We start from the raw sequence: 17,127 nt of genomic DNA, 5'->3' as shown, positions 1-17,127 counted from the left end.
CATATATTCTGTCTCATGTGTGTCTGCATTAATCCCTGACTCTTTATTTGGATCAATCTCCCAGTTCTCTAATTCTCTCTTTGGCAAGATTAATTTGTTACTTTACCTCTTACAAATAACTAGTTCTTTCTTCAGTTGTGTTCAATCTGTTTCTTAATCCACTTATTAGTGCATTTCTAGAAGTTCTGTTGGGTTATTTTTCAAATTTTCTTTGTCTTTTTTATAGTGCCTTATTTCTTGCTCCAGAGAAGCTATTCAATCTTCTCTTTCATTTCTGCAAAAATATTAAATATATGACTTTTATTTTGTGTCTGATAGTTCCAATCTTTGCTGGTCAGACTTTGCTACCTGTTATTTCTATGACTCTCTCTCATGATACTTTGCTACCATGTGTACCTTTGATTTTTGATTATGAGTTCATGTTCCTTAAAGCTTTATGTGTGAGAATTTGAGGTTGAGATAAAGTTGGGTTTCTCCAGACCCTGGTCTGTGCTGGCTTCATCAAAGTGCAGTCATCCTATGAGGACTCCTGGGAGTTAGACTGTTGGTTTTATTTATTTATCCTCAATAACTTTTTGAGGTATGGTGTACATACCATAAAATTTTCATATTTAAGTTCAACTTTATTTTTGTTCAAACTGTTAAAAGACTGTTAATATACAGAGTAAAATCTAGAATGTGACAGAAAGTTGAATGCTTGTTGCATCATTATTTTGATGAAATGGGATGAGACAAACAAAATGACTCAGGCATTTGTAAAATAAAGAATTGTTCATGAAAAATGTGGTTAAAGGGAAATATAAGTAGAATAAGTGGAAGAGGACCAGACAGTTTTATTTGGTTAATTCCTACTCATCACTTAGGGGGCTTTGTGGATACCAGTTTGTCCTGGAAGCCATCCCCCATCTCTCTCAATCCAGCTTAGGTGTCCCTTACAATATAGTCCCAAAACTCACTGTATTTTTTCAATTAGAGTAGTTATCACAATGTGTTCTAAATACTTGGTTTCTTTTCTGAAGTTCCTCTAGAAAGCAGAGGTCAGCAAACTCCTGTGGGTCAAATCTGGCCCACTGTCTGTTCCTGTAAATAAAGTTTTATTGGAATACAGTCACACTCATTCATTTATGTACTATGTATAGCTACTTTATGCCATAATGGCAGAGCTAAGTAGTTGCAACAGAGATCATACAGCCTGTAAAACCTAAAATACTCTGATTCTTTACCAGAAAAGTTTATTCTACTCTAAAGTTTGTTCTAATCTCTATCAGGGCAGAATAGTGACTGCCTTGTTTGCTATTTATCTCCAGCACTTACCAGGGTGCTTGTCACTAGAAGGAATTAAATAAATAGAGATGAATGTATGGATTGAATGAACAAGGTTTCAGAGACTTCAGTTTTGGGGTTATGCAGATTTTAGAATGAAGTAAACCTAATCAGAGAAACAAATAAATGTGGGTATGTAGGTAAAATCCCATTATAAAGAACTTCACTATAATGTTATATCAGGGAGATTGAGTATCATAAAAATAATCAGGCAAACCTGGGTTCCATGCCTGGTCCTACGTCTCATTAGCCATGCGGTTTTGACCAAACTGTTTAACCTCATGAGTGTCAGCTTCCTTTTCTAAAGGTGGGACTCATGAGATGCACCTTGACAAAATGCTATCAGGATTCGGTGAGATGCTGTGTACATAGCCTCCAGCACGTAACTGGTGCTCATTAAATGTTGGTTCCTTCTTACCTTGTTTCTTTTCTATCATGATGCAGTTACTTCTTTGTCTTGCAGATGGACTGAAAACAGTCCTTTAGTGATACGGTTCTACTGACTACAAAGAAACCTCCATTACTCGTGTTTTCAATGGTCCTGATCCAGAAAAAAGTCAATGTTCAACTCAAAAGTGGTGCCACGTTGTTGAAGGCACGAAGCTGAATTTTAATCCTGCCCCAGAGGGGAAGCACCCTTCTTTCCTTCCCCTATTTCACAGTTTAAACAAACCTGCAATAAACACAGAATTCATCTGAACTTAGAATTTATCTGTAATTTAGAAAAATGACTGAAGTGCTAGAAAAACCAATGGTTTGAGCAGGGGGCATCTCCCAGTTTTGGGTAAGTTCTGCCTAGTATAGTGTAGGTAGAATAACACTGTTCGGTCTCAGTAGGGCCCTTTACACTATACCAGTCTGCCTGTCAGCTGTGTGACTTTGGGAAGCTCACTTAACATCACTGATCTAGTTTATATTAAAATAAGCGTCCTTCCCACCATATCACAGGGTTTTGTGAGGAATAGATAAGATAATATAGGTCTTTACTGGATAGAAAATTTTTAAATGGTATAGAAATGCAAGTTTCTGCAATAGCCTGCCCACTTCCCTCCTTCTGGGAGGGATCAGAATGCTTCCTTTCTCTCCCTAATGAGTGTAGGGACTCTGACGTAGTGAGAAAGAGCGTCACTTTGGGGCAAATGGTCAAGGTACTCCTCCTCCCTCTGTCACCCAGGAACTGTGTGACCTTGGCAAGTCACCTAACCCTAGTGTCTCCCTTTGTAAAACTTGGTTAAGGATATCTGCTTCACAGGGTTCTTATAAAGGGTTAGAGGAACTCATATATAGAATTTCCCATCAAACCCTCACTAAATTGTTGCTACTATTATTTTTATTTTCAAGTCTTATACATTAGGAAAGAGAAATCTTTCAATGTATGCATTTCAGTAGAATTTCCTTCCAACTGCATGTTTGGAGGTCTCCATCAATTCTTCGTTGTGAGGTTTTCTGCTCCTACTCCTAGAGGCTCCTGAGGCCTTGTTCCAGTTCCCTGCCCTAAGGCTCTTCGTACTGTGGAGAGGCTGGCAAGAAGAAAATTAGCACTTCCCTTGACATTTAGTGATGAGTCTCTCATCCTTTGTAATAGGCAGAAGTATGAAAATAACGGAGCACCTGTAGATGGGGTCTTCATTAGGTGACAGATCGCCCTTTCTGCAATAATTATGCATATGAGTCGTTATATTGTGCTTGAAACATCTGCTTGACAAATCCCTTTGGAGCCACACTTTGAACAAGACTCAAGGCATATCCCCCCTTGATAGTAAAAATAAGCCACTCTACAGCCTAAAGCAACATGACATTTGCTAGCAGATATCAATATTTTTCCATCTGAGATTTAGTTGATCCCAAGCAGCCAAAAAATACCAGATGCCTCTAAGATTATTATTCATCATTATTGTTCTTCTCTTTATGTATTATTAAGATCCAACAAAGTGATATTAAGATGTTTCATATGAGTGCCCCCTTTTCTCATATTAGTTCAGCGTTTTTCTCAGAAGTCTTCTTGTTCACAAATGTCCAAGAAAATAGCCGGGCAAAGGAAAAATCTAGGTGGAAAATTGAAAGGACTTCTCTAGCACATTCCAAAGATCGAGAGGGAGGCATGTCTCCATGCATAGTTCTTCCATCTATCACTGCACACTGCAACTGAATTGATGTTTAAATATGTGTGATAGGTCCAAAATAGCTAGCACTTCTGTATTTCCCTCTGTTATGGAGGGTAGAGATATGCTTACAAAAGCTCTTCTAATACTTGAGAGAAAATGCTAGTCATTTTAAAATTAAAATTTATAAAAGTTTTCCCTTATCTTTCCTAATATTTTTTCCACCTCAAATCCATCCACTGGGCCTTATAGAGCTTAACAGACTCCAGGCTAAGAACTCCTAGACCTGTAGTGACAACCTACATCACTTTCAATATGATGTGGAAATAAGAGAACACTCAGTATCTAAGCAAAAATGCGTAAGATTCATTTAAAATCTCTGAGAGTTCTCTCCTACATTACTTGCAGGCAATCGATGATTCTCTATCCCTTTATATTTCAAGACATGTCTAAGAAAAGGGAATTTTTCTTGTGTAGAGCCAAGTATAGATTTACTCCTACTGACATTTACAAGTCCAGAGTATTACTCTAGGAAATTGTTTCCTTTTATGACTTTGTTCCCTCAAGCCACACAAGCCTGAGGAAAGACAACCAAAGTATGAAGGCAGAAGTAGGCCATATCATAGCAGCAGTCTTTGATTTTAGCCACCCTAGCTCTGGATTGGTGTACAGTCTGACTATTGCTCTCTAACAGTAACTGGAAGGACCCTTTGATGGAAAATATGACATATAATTATTATTTATCAATGATAATCATAGCTACATTTATTGAACATTTCTTATTTGCCAGGCACTTTTCTAAGTGCTTTATGTTTTTATGTCCTGTAATCCTCACAGCAATCCTGCTAGATGGGCACTACTATTATTAATTTTATAAATGAAGAAATTTGCCGCCATTCACAGAGCTAATAGGTGGTGGAACAGAGACTCACACTTGGCTTGTCTGACTCCATCCTCTCAGCTACCCGCCCACCCTCCAGATGAGAGCAACCTTGGGATTTTACTGTACGGTCATCTTGGACATGGATCCCTGCCCTACACTGTGTGTTATACACAATAGGATTCTGGCACCTACTTCCGGTTTCTTAAACTGCAGAACTGGGGAGGTCTTATTGATGAGAACAGCCTCAGTCTGGCCTGGGCCATTATCTGTTCTGTCAGGTCCTGCTGAGGGACTCTTGGGTGTCCCACACCGTTCTTGTTCCATCCTGCTCCAGTCTCAGATGATCATGTCCTCTTTATTCTTTTTTTTTTTTTTTTTTTGCTGTACGCGGGCCTCTCACTGCTGTGGCCTCTCCCATTGCATAGCACAGGCTCCGGACGCACAGGCTCAGCGGCCATGGCTCACGGGCCCAGCCGCTCCGCGGCATGTGGGATCTTCCCGGACCGGGGCACGAACCCGTGTCCCCTGCATCGGCAGGCGGACTCTCAACCACTGCGCCACCAGGGAAGCCCTGTCCTCTTTATTCTGACTCTTTTCTCAGTACACATGATTACTCAGCCTTTGCCAGAGCGTCACAGTCCAGGCGGGAGCTTGCTAAAGAGTGCTGACCTCTCCCACGTGTGTCATGCATGAACCCCAGGATAGCTGCACGGTGCTAGAATGCTCTGTCTTACTAGCAATGTGAACACTTTGTGCTGTGTCACTAACTTTGTCTACCTGCAATTCTGCCCTTCCTGGCCCTTTATTCTCCAGCCAGCTGTGCCTGTGATCTCCAGGCTGTGGTGACCAGAGGGCAGAAGTTGCTTTCCTCACTTTCCCAGGAAGAGGAACTTCCTGATTGGGGTCTGAGCCGAAGCAGCTTTTCCTGTATTGCAATCTTTGGGGGATTTTCATGAACTGTTCCATGTCACTACACAAGAGGTGCAGGTGTTGGGGCAGCATTCGGTCATCCATGATACATTTATTAAGCACCAATTGTGTTCCAAGCCTTCTGCTGAGCGCTGGGGTTGCCATGGCGACCAAGATAGAAATTGTTTCTGCTTTCATAGTTTACTATTTTTGAACAAATCAGACCCATGAAGAGGCTATTGTAATGTGATTTCATAAAGACTCTGATAAGGCAATAACAGAACATTCTGAGAGCACATAGAAGGGCCACCTACTCCAGACTTGAAGGGCTGGGGCAAATTACCTAGTGGAAGTGACATCCGAGACTTAAAAAAGTTGAGTCAGAAGAAGTTAGGCAGGTAAAGAGATTGGTATAGTTGGGTAGCAAGGAGGAGAAAGAATGTTCAAGAAAGAGGTAATAGCAAATTCAAAGGCCTATAGGCAAAGAACACATGCAGGGCCTGGGTGACAACAATTAGCTCAGGATAGCTGAAGTGGAGTTTGAAATAGGGTGTGGCAAGATATGAAGCTGAACTGATGAGCAGGGGTTGGGAAATGAAGGGTAGCTATCATTTAATCTTACTCTGTATCTCATGGGTACCACTTGCTTTCAACAGACTAAATACTTGGGTATTTAGTAGCAGGGGATGGGACTGAGGAGTAACATTTGTTAAGTCCTGCTGTGTGCCGAGGATGATGGAAGGTCTCAGAGACCTTTGGTCTGGAACCTCAGCCCATACCATCCAGGGACCCCAAGCCAGCCAAGTGCCTACCTGGCCCGGGTAGAATCCCTTGCGGTTCGAGACATGTCAGAGTCTTCCTTCTGCTGTTTCCAACAGTGCTCCCCACTCTAAAAACTAGTGCCCTTAATCAAGTTCCCCTCTGTTATCTCTTCTGCTGCTACATCCACAGCCAGGCCTGACATGGCCACTCTTACTGGGGTTGACTTCACTGTACCACCAGGTACCAGGGACTGAGCCAGCCCTTTCACATTCACCAGCAACTCTAACTTGTAGGGGCAGTTATCTCCATTTGTACAAAGCGGGAAACTGAGGCTCAGGGACATCAAATTATTTGTCACAAGCCACAAAGCTGTAAGTGGTAAGGCAGAATTTGGAGCTGGTCTGATTTCAAAGCCACTACAATTCACACAGCCGTGCCTCTTTCCCTGTCAGCATTGTAGTTCTTATTAGGATCCTTTAAGTCTGCTCTTTAGGTTTTCTTATTGATACTTTTCTGGAAGATGAGTCCCCCAAAAATTGGGTCAGATGCATCCAAGGGGCCTCTCCAAGAGTTGTCCCTTACATGTGTCCCTCGTACAGAGGAAGCACTGAATTCAGACACCACAGACCTTCAGGGTATGTTCAATAACGAACAGCAGCATGCCCTACCAGGCTCTATCCCCAAGATTTAAGACAACCTTCACTACCCCACTTTGATTAAGAATACGACAATAATTTCTGATGTTGGCTAGCATTTTTAAATTCCTCCCAAGGGATTTGGTGATATTTTTTTTTTATGCGGGTAGATATTTAGGCAGCCCTTGGCCTATCTGAGCATATCGCCTACGTGGGATTCGCAGATGAGGTTTCTTCTTTGCGACCCTCCCCAGATTCTCACTGCATGTTGTTTTTGGTTTACTTTTATTTTGGTCACCTTTTCTCATTACCATTTTAATGTTAATTTTCATGCTAAATAAAATAGGTTTTCCTGTCCCTCGGCTCCCTCCTGCCTCTTCTCTCAAACACCAATAAAGCCCAGGGACAAGTCTTAATAGAGTCTAACAGTGGAGATGGACGTATTCACTAGGGAGGGCTCCAGCTTCAGACAGGGATACTAATGAATCAGTCACAGGCTTTTATTAAGTGTTTCTTCGCTAAAAGCGTAGCTTTCCTTGCAGCCATTTGGCTCTGGCTCTGTACTGCTGAAGGTAGTCTAGACCCTGTCACTAATTACTCTTCTTCCTGGCAGCAAGTAGAAGAAGCAATTTTCAAATTGTTTTTATTGCTCACAGGGCAGTTTCTCCAGAATACTACTCTCTATAAAAAAGGGGATATAATTATTTCCAGTTAACATAGTCAAAAGATTTTATAGAGGAAGGCAGTTTATGTAGTAGTTAGAAGTACACAATTTGAAGTCAACAGACCTGAGGGTGAATTCTTGGCTCTCTCCTTTACTAACTGGTGTAAGTCACTTAAATTCTTTGAACCTCAGTTTCTCCCTCTGCAAAATGGGAATAATATTAGTTCATAGGGCTGATATAAGGATTAAGTTAGTAGAGATTAAATAAGAGTAAATAGTTTGGCTCAGGAGGTATGGTTATTATTGTTGTAACTTATTATTAAGAAAGCCATCTACCTGTCCCTCTTCAGGCCAATCTGATATATTTTCATCTTTTCCTTGTGATTCTCTTTTCTCCATACAAATTCTCATTCTCCTTCAAAGGTAGGGCATGATCTTTCTTTCAGGAATATTCTGACTCTTACCTTTCATGATTACATGATAAAATTAGGGTTCAAAGAAATTGCAGTTGACTTCTTGTTTTCATTTAGCCTTCTTCATTAAGATGACTGTTTTCATTGCAGAATGATGAGATGGAGCTTGTCCGAACTGGCTATGGGAAGGATATGGTAAAAGTTCTCCATATTCAGCGAGATGGAAAATATCACAGCATTAAAGAAGTGTCAGCTTCAGTGCAACTTACTCTGAGCTCCAAAAAAGATTACCTGCATGGAGACAATTCAGACCTCATCCCTACAGACACCATCAAGAACACAGTTCACGTCCTCGCAAAGTTCAAAGGTGTATGTGTCATTCTACTTCTTAGCTACTGCCCATCTGGATGCAGAAATCACCGTACTATGTTATGAGGATACTACTTGCTTATTTCAAGTTCCCTGTACTTTTTAACCCTATTTTTTACATTTAAACCATTGAAAAAAATTCCTTTTCTAATTCTAAAAGTCTCAGCTTTACAGAAAATCTTGCTTTTTTTTTTAAACTCACCTCTTTATTCTCTTTTCTTTTCTTCTTTTTTCCCCATTTGTTCTCTTTTCTTGTTTCTCAACTCACTACAACATCTTTTTGGCAGAGAATCCTACTTGACAAATTTACATGTTATCTCTTAATTAGGATCATTGGCAAATCAAGGCCCTGAGAAAATTTCCTAATAGAATTTTACACGTTTTTGTTATGCAATTATTTGAGTCCTATTATTTTTTTCTTTTAGAATGGTTTGCATTTATAGAAGAAAGTACCATTTCTCTTCTTGGTATGACTCTAGAAGAAAATCAAGTATAAGATACATTTCGAGATCTGTCCAACTTTTAATACCTTCCTGATTTTCCCAACTCCGTGACCACTTAGCATCCACATTTGATGGTAGTTGTACTTTTCAGAAGGGTCTTGGAACGGATAGACTCTAATCTCTTAGCACTTTTACCTCAGGTTTCTCTAAGTGTGAGTGAAACTGTGCTGGACGACCAGCAGATTTCTGGGCAATTCAAGATCATTTTTTTATTTGCTAAGAAGTCTAGAAAGGCAAGAAATGTAGACTGGAAAGCTTCTTTCTCATGCTTTTGCATGAAATTCACACCCATAATACACAAAATGAGCAAACTAATTTTTTTTTTTAGAAATTTATTTATTTATGGCCGCATTGCGTCTTCGTTGCTGCATGCAGCTTTCTCTAGTTGCGGCGAGTGGGGTCTACTCTTCGTTGCGGTGCGCAGGCTTCTCATTGTGGTGGCTTCTCTTGTTGCGGAGCATGAGCTCTAGGCACGCGGGCTTCAGTAGTTGTGGCTCACGGGCTCTAGAGCGCAGGCTCAGTAGTTGTGGCACACAGGCTTAGTTGCTCTGCAGCATGTGGGATCTTCCCAGGCCAGGGCTTGAACCCGTTTCCCCTAAATTGGCAGGCGGATTCTTAACAACTGTGCCACCAGGGAAGCCCGAACAAACTAATTGAAATATTATTTCTGCAAGGTCTGTCTACACCCTGAACCTTTCTCTTGCTAATCAGAATGGCCCAGCAAGTATGGGCAAGGCTATGGAAAAAGGCATTGCTTTCTTTAAAAATGAATTGAAAATAAGCTCTGTACTGTGTTAGAGAAGAGGGTCTCTATATAACACAAATTCTTATATTTCCTGTACTATGTGAGAAGTTCAGAAAACTGAAAGAATGGACCTGGATGTTAAAAACAATTTAAATGTATTCATTGTAGATAGAGTGACTGCATAATTTCTCATCCAAACCAGGATACTTTTCAGAGTGAAATAGGATGCTAATAATAATTATTCTGAGACAACAGGTATAAAACAAAACTATCCTTGGGAAACCTATACAGTCTACCTTAATTATAGGCAAAGCCATAAATAATCTGTAGACTGTACTAGGACCATAAAACATTGCCTAGAGATTAACCTGAAGAATTTGGATGGAAGTAGGGAGCTGCTTTATGGGGGTGGAGAGCTGGGGATGGTCAATAGAAGGCCTGTTTGCAAGGCAAGGAAGTTGAAGTGACCCTTCATTAACATTTTTCTTTGGGAAACTGGGAGGTCTGTTTCCCAGCCTCATGAAGAGAGCAGTGTTTTGAAGTATCCTGCAGTACTTTAGCTGGCATGGGTGATGATTGAGCTCACCGTGAGGAGAATCTGGACGTTAAGTTCCTTTCTGCTCGTCCACTGATGGATAGACACATCCTCTCCTGCACACAGTTTTCTTTTAAAAACAGGATAGTCTCACCTGGTGATGGTGATCCATTAACTACACTTAGGAGCCCTTGTGAAAAATTGGGATTAGGACCAATTCATCTCTAATTCTTTCTAATTCTTTGTTTCTCTGATTCTAAAAAACACATTATCAGGAAAAAGAGTCCCATGGATATTTAAAAATGATTTTTAAGTAGGACAAGTATTTCTGATCATTCACATTTATTTCTTTTTGCAGATCAAAAGCATAGAAACTTTTGCTGTGAATATCTGTGAGCATTTCCTTTCTTCTTTTAACCATGTTATTCGAGTTCAAGTCTATGTGGAAGAAGTCCCTTGGAAGCGTTTTGAAAAGGTTACCTCACTTATTCGTGCTCTCAGTTTAATTAAAGAAATCGGCTTTATGACATATGTTGAAATTTTACTGGAAATATTTTTTTTTCTAATTTTCAGAATGGAGTTAAGCATGTCCATGCATTTATTCATACTCCCACTGGAACGCACTTCTGTGAGGTTGAACAGTTGAGGAGTGGTGAGAAAATGTTTTTCATGTTTTGATTCTGCAATAGCAATTTCAGGGTTTTTTTTTTCTTTTCTTCTAAACAACTCTGTTTATTAACACCCAGGAAAACTGTAGAGAATTTTGAAGTCTTTTAAATCTGAGATGGGAATGAACAGTGTGACCTTGGATTACATTAAAGAACTATCTGCTTTTTATCTTAAAAATATAAAAATGAAATAATACCCTTTGCAACAAATCTGTGGGTTGAGTGGGGTAGATCATTTTTATTGCATGATTTTGAAGTGAGGGAAAAAAGGGCACAGGCTGACAAAAGCTCAAATCTCTGAATTTTCTGACCAGTAATTTTTGTACCATACCATGCTTTGATTATAATAACCTTTATAGGAAATACCTAGAAAATAACAATCACATTTCCTTGAAATTTTGTCATAATAATAAAACCACTGATATTATTATAGTTACCATAAAATAAACCTCATTTAAAAATAGCAGTGACAATTATATAATTCTTTCTATTTACCAAGAAATCTAAAAATTAACTGTGGAACATAATTACAATATAGACCTTATTAGTACTGATTATTGAACTTAGCAAGTGTGTCTTCCACTGATTCGTTGAGGTTGTCAGAGCAGAGTTCAATAATTGACTAAGACTTAGACTAGAAGACCTCTAAGAACCATAGAACCACCATAGTAGAAGTGTCTCTATCCTAATAAAAAATAAACTTTAATGATCATTATAACTTGAGAGTGTGGACTCTGAAATTTTTTCTTTTCTATTTTCCTTTTCTCTTTTTTCTTCTCCTTTCCTTCCCTTTCCTGCTTGTTTCTTTCATTTTATTTCTTTTCCTTTCTGTATCTCTCTTTCTTTCTTCTCTAGCTCTTTTAGTAAGAATTTGAGGTGACATCTCATAAATGTCAGAAATTTTAAAAGGTTAATAAAATATAAGTTCTTCTCATTCTAAGTTCTATTGGATAATGCCTTCCCTTAGGAAGTCCTAGTGTTTTAGCTATCATTTAATATTTGTCCCTATCTGTATTAAATTCTAGACACAGCCAGGGCCTTTTCAGTGTTTGATTAACAGTTATGAAATTATTATTATATAAAGAATACTGAATAACTAGTTGTTAAGTTGAAAAGATAATGATTTTTTTAATCCTCCAAATATGTAGTCATGTGATATATTAACTTGTTTACTGAGCTGTTTGTTAGTTAAAATGTAACTTCCTTTCTTTCCTTCCTTCTTTCTTGCTTTATGTATGTGACTTTGGAGGAGAGAGTTTCCTGATTCCCCAGGCCAGTGTTTTCCTACCCAAATCACAGTGAATACCCCTGTAAAATTATAAACTTTAAACTGGCACTTCCCAGCAGAAATATAATGCAAGCCACATATCTAATTTTAAAATTTCCTAGTAGTCACATTAGAAAAGTAGAAACAAATTAATGTTAACAATACTTTTTATTTAACCTAATATATCCCAAATGCCACTTACATATGTAATAAATATAAAAAGTATTAATGAAATATTTAATATTTGAATTTCTGTGTTTATTTTATATTTACAGGACGTCTCATTTCCCATTTACCATATTCCAAGGGTTTCATAGCCACATGTGGCTAGTGGCTGCCATATTGGTTAGCTTTAAACCATTTTGAGTGATTTTTGCAATACTTAACATGTTTCTCATTCCACTTTTAATTATGTAAAACAATAGCAGGGGCTAGAATTAGATTTCAGGAGAACTAACTAAAAAGATAAGAGCCTGTATAAAATGTATTTATGTCATTGATTGAAATACTATTCATTCAATAATGATTTTGAGGACTTGTTAGGTATACTAGTGGTGGTAGATTAAGACGTGAATAAGACATTCTCTGACCCTCGTGAGTTCACAGTAGATGAATAGTAGGAGATAGACTTGTAAATAGATTTATTGCAATATGAGGGGCTAAAGACCACTATGAAGGAATTAAAGGTATGCTATGGGAGTAAAGAGGTGCAGAAAACTAACTCTTCCTAGGGCAGTCTGGAAGGCTTGATGGGGGAGGAGGAAATATTCCAACTGACTTTTGAAAAATGATTCAGAATGTGCTGGACATAGAAAGGGGAAAGGAAATTACAGGCAGAAGAAACAGAATGTACATGGGTAGGAGTCATAAAGAGTGGAAGAGGGAAACAAATATTTTGAGCATCTGCCTTATGTAGATCACCATACTAGGCAAATGATTTTAGTGTTGAAAGGGCAAAGAATTTGAGCAACAGTTGAAGGGTTCAATTTTTAGAATGTAAGGAGCAGAGATGAGGATGAAGAGCTTGGTTTGGGCCTAATGTGCCATACTAGCAAGATTGGCCTAACTAGGGAATTCCTGGCGGTCCAGTGGTTAGGACTCTGCACTTTCACTGTTGAGGGCCCGGGTTTGATCTCTGGTCAGGGGACTAAGATCTTGCAAGCCGTGCAGCATGGCCAAAAAAAAAAAAAAAAAATTGGTGTAACTAGGAGGCAGTTTTTGCATGGTAGTTAAGTCCATACGTCTTGTCAGACTAGACTTTTCATTTTGTTTTTTTTTTCCTGCTTTGCTATTTTTATTAACAGATTTTTTAAACCTTTTTTTAAATTGAAATATAGTTAATTTACAATGTTGTATTAGTTTCAGGTGTACAGTAAAGTGATTCAGTTATACACACACACACACATACATACTTGTATATGTATATATATATATTCTTTTTCAGATTCTTTTCCACTAGAGATTATTACAAGATACTGAATATAGTTCCATGTACTACACAGTAGGTCCTTGTTGTTTATTTATTTTATATATAGTGGTGTGTATATGTTAATCCCAAATTCCCAATTTATCTCCCCCGCAACTCCTTCTATCCCCTTTGGTAACCATAAGTTTGTTTTCTATTTCTGTGGGTCTATTTCTATTTTGTAAATAAGTCCATTTGTATCATTTTTTTTTAGATTCCACATGTAAGTGATATCATATGATATTTGTCTTTATCTGATTTACTTCACTTAATATGATAATCTCTAGGTCCATCCATATTGCTGCAGATGTCATTATTTCACACTTTTTTATGGCTGAGTAATATTCTTTATACATTCATCTGTTGATGGACATTTAAGTTGCTTCCATGTCTTGGCTACTGTAAACAGTGTGGCTGTGAACATTGGGATGCATGTATCTTTTCAAATCAGAATTTTCTCTGGATACATGCCCGGGAGTGGGATTGCAGGATCATATGATTAACTCTATTTTTAGTGTTTTTAGTTTTTTAAGGAACCTCCATACTGTTCTCCATAGTGGCTGCACTAAATTACATTCCCACCAACAGTGAAGGAAGGTTCCTTTTTCTCCACACCCTCTCCAGCTTTTAGTATTAATAGACATTTTAATAATGGCCATTCTGACCTGTGAGAGTGATACCTCATTGTAGTTTTGATTTGCATTTCTCTAATAATTAGCAATATTGAGCATCTGTTCAAGTGCCTGTTGGCCATTTGTATGTCTTCTCTGGAGAAATGTCTATTTAGGTCTTCTGCCCATTTTTTTCATTGGGTTCTTTGTTTTTTTGATATTAAGCTGTATGAGCTGTTTGTACATTTTGGAAATTAATCCCTCGTCAGTAGCATTGTTTGCAAATATTTTCTCCCAGTCCATAGGTTGTCTATTCATTTTGTTTATGGTTTCTTTTGCTATGCAAAACTTTTAAGTTTAGTTAGGTCCCATTTGTTTATTTCTGGTTTTATTTCTATTACTCTAGGAGATGAATCCATAAAAGTATTTCTGCGATTTATGTCAAACAGTGTTCTGCCAATGTTTTCCTCTAGGAGTTTTATACTATCCAGTCTTACATTTATGTCTTTAATCCATTTTGAGTTTATTTTTGTATATGGTATTAGAGAATGTTCTATGTTCATTCTTTTACATGTAGCTGTCCTCTTTTCCCAGCACCACTTATTGAAGAGACTGTCTTTTCTCCATTGTAAATTCTTGCCTCTTTGTCATAGATTAATTGACCATAAGTGCATGGGTTTATTTCTGGGCTTTCTATCCTGTAACATTGATCTATATGTCTGTTCTTGTGCTAGTACCATACTGTTTTGATTACTGTAGCTTTGTAGTATAGTCTGAAGTCAGGGAGCATGATGTCTCCAGCTCTGTTCTTCTTTCTCAAGATTGCTTTTGCTATTCAGGGTCTTTTGTGTTTCCATACGAATTAAAATTTTTTTTGCTCTATTTCTGTGAAAAATGCCATTGGTAATTTGATAGGGATTGTATTGAATCTGTAGATTGCCTTGGGTAGTATGGTCATCTTAACAATATTGATTCTTCCAATCCAAGAACATGGTATATGTTTCCATCTGTTTGTGTCATCTTGAAGTTCTTTCATCAGTGTCTTACAGTTTTTGGAGTACAGGTCTTCTGCCTCCTTAGGTAGGTTTATTTCTAGGTATTTTATTCCTTTTGATGCGATGGTAAATGGGATTGTTCCTTAATTTCTCTTTCCGATCTTTCATTGTTAGTGTATAGAAATGCAACAGATTTCTGTGTATTAATTTTGTATCCAGCAACTTTACCAAACTCATTGATGAGCTTAGTAGTTTTCTGGCAGCATCTTTAGGATGTTCTATGTATAGCATCATGTCATCAGCAAACAGTGACAGTTTTACTTCTTTTCCAATTTGGATTCCTTTCATTTATTTTGCTTCTCTGATTTCTGTGGCTAGGACTTCCAGAACTATGTTGAATAAAAGTGGCTAGAGTGAGCATCCTTGTCTTGTTCCTGATCTTAGAGGAAATGCTTTCAGCTTGTCACCATTGAGTATGATGTTAGCTGTGGGTTTGTCATATATGGCCTTTATTATGTTGAGGTATGTTCTCTCTATGCTCACTTTCTGGAGAGTTTTTATCATAAATGGATGTTGAATTTTATCAAAAGCTTTTTCTGCATCAATTGAGATGACCATATGGTTTTTATTCTTCAATTTGTTAATGTGGTGTATCACACTGATGGATTTGTGGATTTTGAAAAGTCCTTGCATCCCTGGGATAAATCCCACTTGATGTTGTATGAGCCTTTTAATGTACTGTTGGATTCAGTTTGCTAGTATTTTGTTGAAGATTTTGGCATTTATGTTCATCAGTGTTATTGACCTACAATTTTCTTTTTTTGTGGTATCTTTGTCTGGTTTTGGTATCAGTGTGATGGTGGCCTTATGGAACGAATTTGGAAGTGTTCCTTCCTCTGCAATTTTTTGGAATAGTTTCAGAAGGGTAGGTGTTAACTCTTCTCTAAATGTTTCATAGAATTCACCTGTGATGCCATCTGGTCCAGCAATTTTATTCATTGAGAGTTTTTAAATTACTGATTCCATTTCACTACTATTAATTGTCCTGTGCAATTTTCTATTTCTCCCTGGTTCGGTCTTGGGAGATTGTACCTTTCTAAGAATTCGTCCATTTCTTCTAGGTTGTCCAATTTATTGACATATAGTATTTCTGTGGTGTCAGTTGTAACTTCTCCTTCTTCATTTCTGATTTTGATTTGGGCCCTCTATCTTTTTTTCTTCATGAGTCTGGGTAAAGGTTTATCAATTTTGTTTATCTTTTCAAGGAACCAGTTTTAGTTTCATTGATCTTTTCTATTTTTTCTTTTGTCTCTATTTCATTTATTTCTGCTCTGATCTTTATGATTTCTTTCCTTACACTAACTTTGGGTTTTGTTTATTCTTCTTTCTCTAGTTGCTTTATGCATAGGATTAGGTTGTTTATTTGAGATTTTTCTTGTTTCCTGAGGTAAGCTTATATTGCTATAAACGTCCCTCTTAGAACTGCTTTTTCTGTGTCCCATAGGTTTTGGATCATTGTGTTTTCATTTTCACGTGTCTCTAGGTATTTTTTGATTTCCTCTTTGACTTCTTCAGTGATCCATTGGCTGTTTAGCAACATATTGTTTAGCCTCCACGTGTTTGTGTTTTTTTGCAATTTTTTTCTTGTAGTTGATTTCTAGCCTCATAGTGCTGCGGTTGGAAAAGATCTTGATATGGTTTCAATTTTCTTAAATTTACCAAGGCTTGCTTTGTTGCTCAGTGTGTGATCTATCCTGGAGAATGTTCCATGTGCACTTGAAAAGAATGTGTATTCTGCTGCTTTCAGATGGAATGTTCTATAAATATCAAGTAAGGCCAGCTGATCTAATGTATCATTTAAGATCTGTGTTTCCTTATTGATTTTCTATCTGGATGATCTGTCCATTGATGTAATGGAGAGCTAATGTCCCCCACTATTATTATGTTACTGTCAATTTCTCCTTTTATGTCTGTTAACATTTGCCATATATATTAAGGTGCTCCCATGTTGGGTGCATATATATTTACAATTGTTATATCTTCTTTTCGGATTGATCCTTTGATTATTATGGAGTGTCCTTTGTCTCTTGTGACAGTCTTTATTTTAAAGTCTATTTTGTCTGATATAAGTATTGTTACTTCAGCTTTCTTTTGATTTCCATTTGCATGGAATACCTTTTTCTATCCCCTCACTTTCAGTCTGGTGTGTCTCTAGGTCTGAAGTGAGTCTCTTGTAGGCAGCACATATATGGATGCTGCTTTTTTATCCATTAACCAG

General features: G+C 37.8%; 1 protein-coding gene across 1 annotated transcript in view; it reads left to right on the top strand.

Moving 5' to 3' along the window:
• The window catches only part of LOC136125741 (uricase), a 35,717-nt gene that overhangs the window by 3,225 nt on the left and 15,365 nt on the right, over positions 1-17,127 (top strand). Inside the window, exons 2-4 of the mRNA XM_065880690.1 lie at positions 7,842-8,060; positions 10,202-10,318; positions 10,417-10,495. Coding sequence (XP_065736762.1) covers positions 7,842-8,060; positions 10,202-10,318; positions 10,417-10,495 — 415 coding nt within the window. The remainder of the gene's footprint in view (positions 1-7,841; positions 8,061-10,201; positions 10,319-10,416; positions 10,496-17,127) is intronic.

The sequence above is a fragment of the Phocoena phocoena genome, chromosome 1, assembly GCF_963924675.1.
Source record: "Phocoena phocoena chromosome 1, mPhoPho1.1, whole genome shotgun sequence".
Lineage (NCBI taxonomy): Eukaryota > Metazoa > Chordata > Mammalia > Artiodactyla > Phocoenidae > Phocoena > Phocoena phocoena.
The sequence above is the reverse complement of the archived record's forward strand: the minus strand, read 5'-3'. Positions and strand labels throughout refer to the sequence as shown.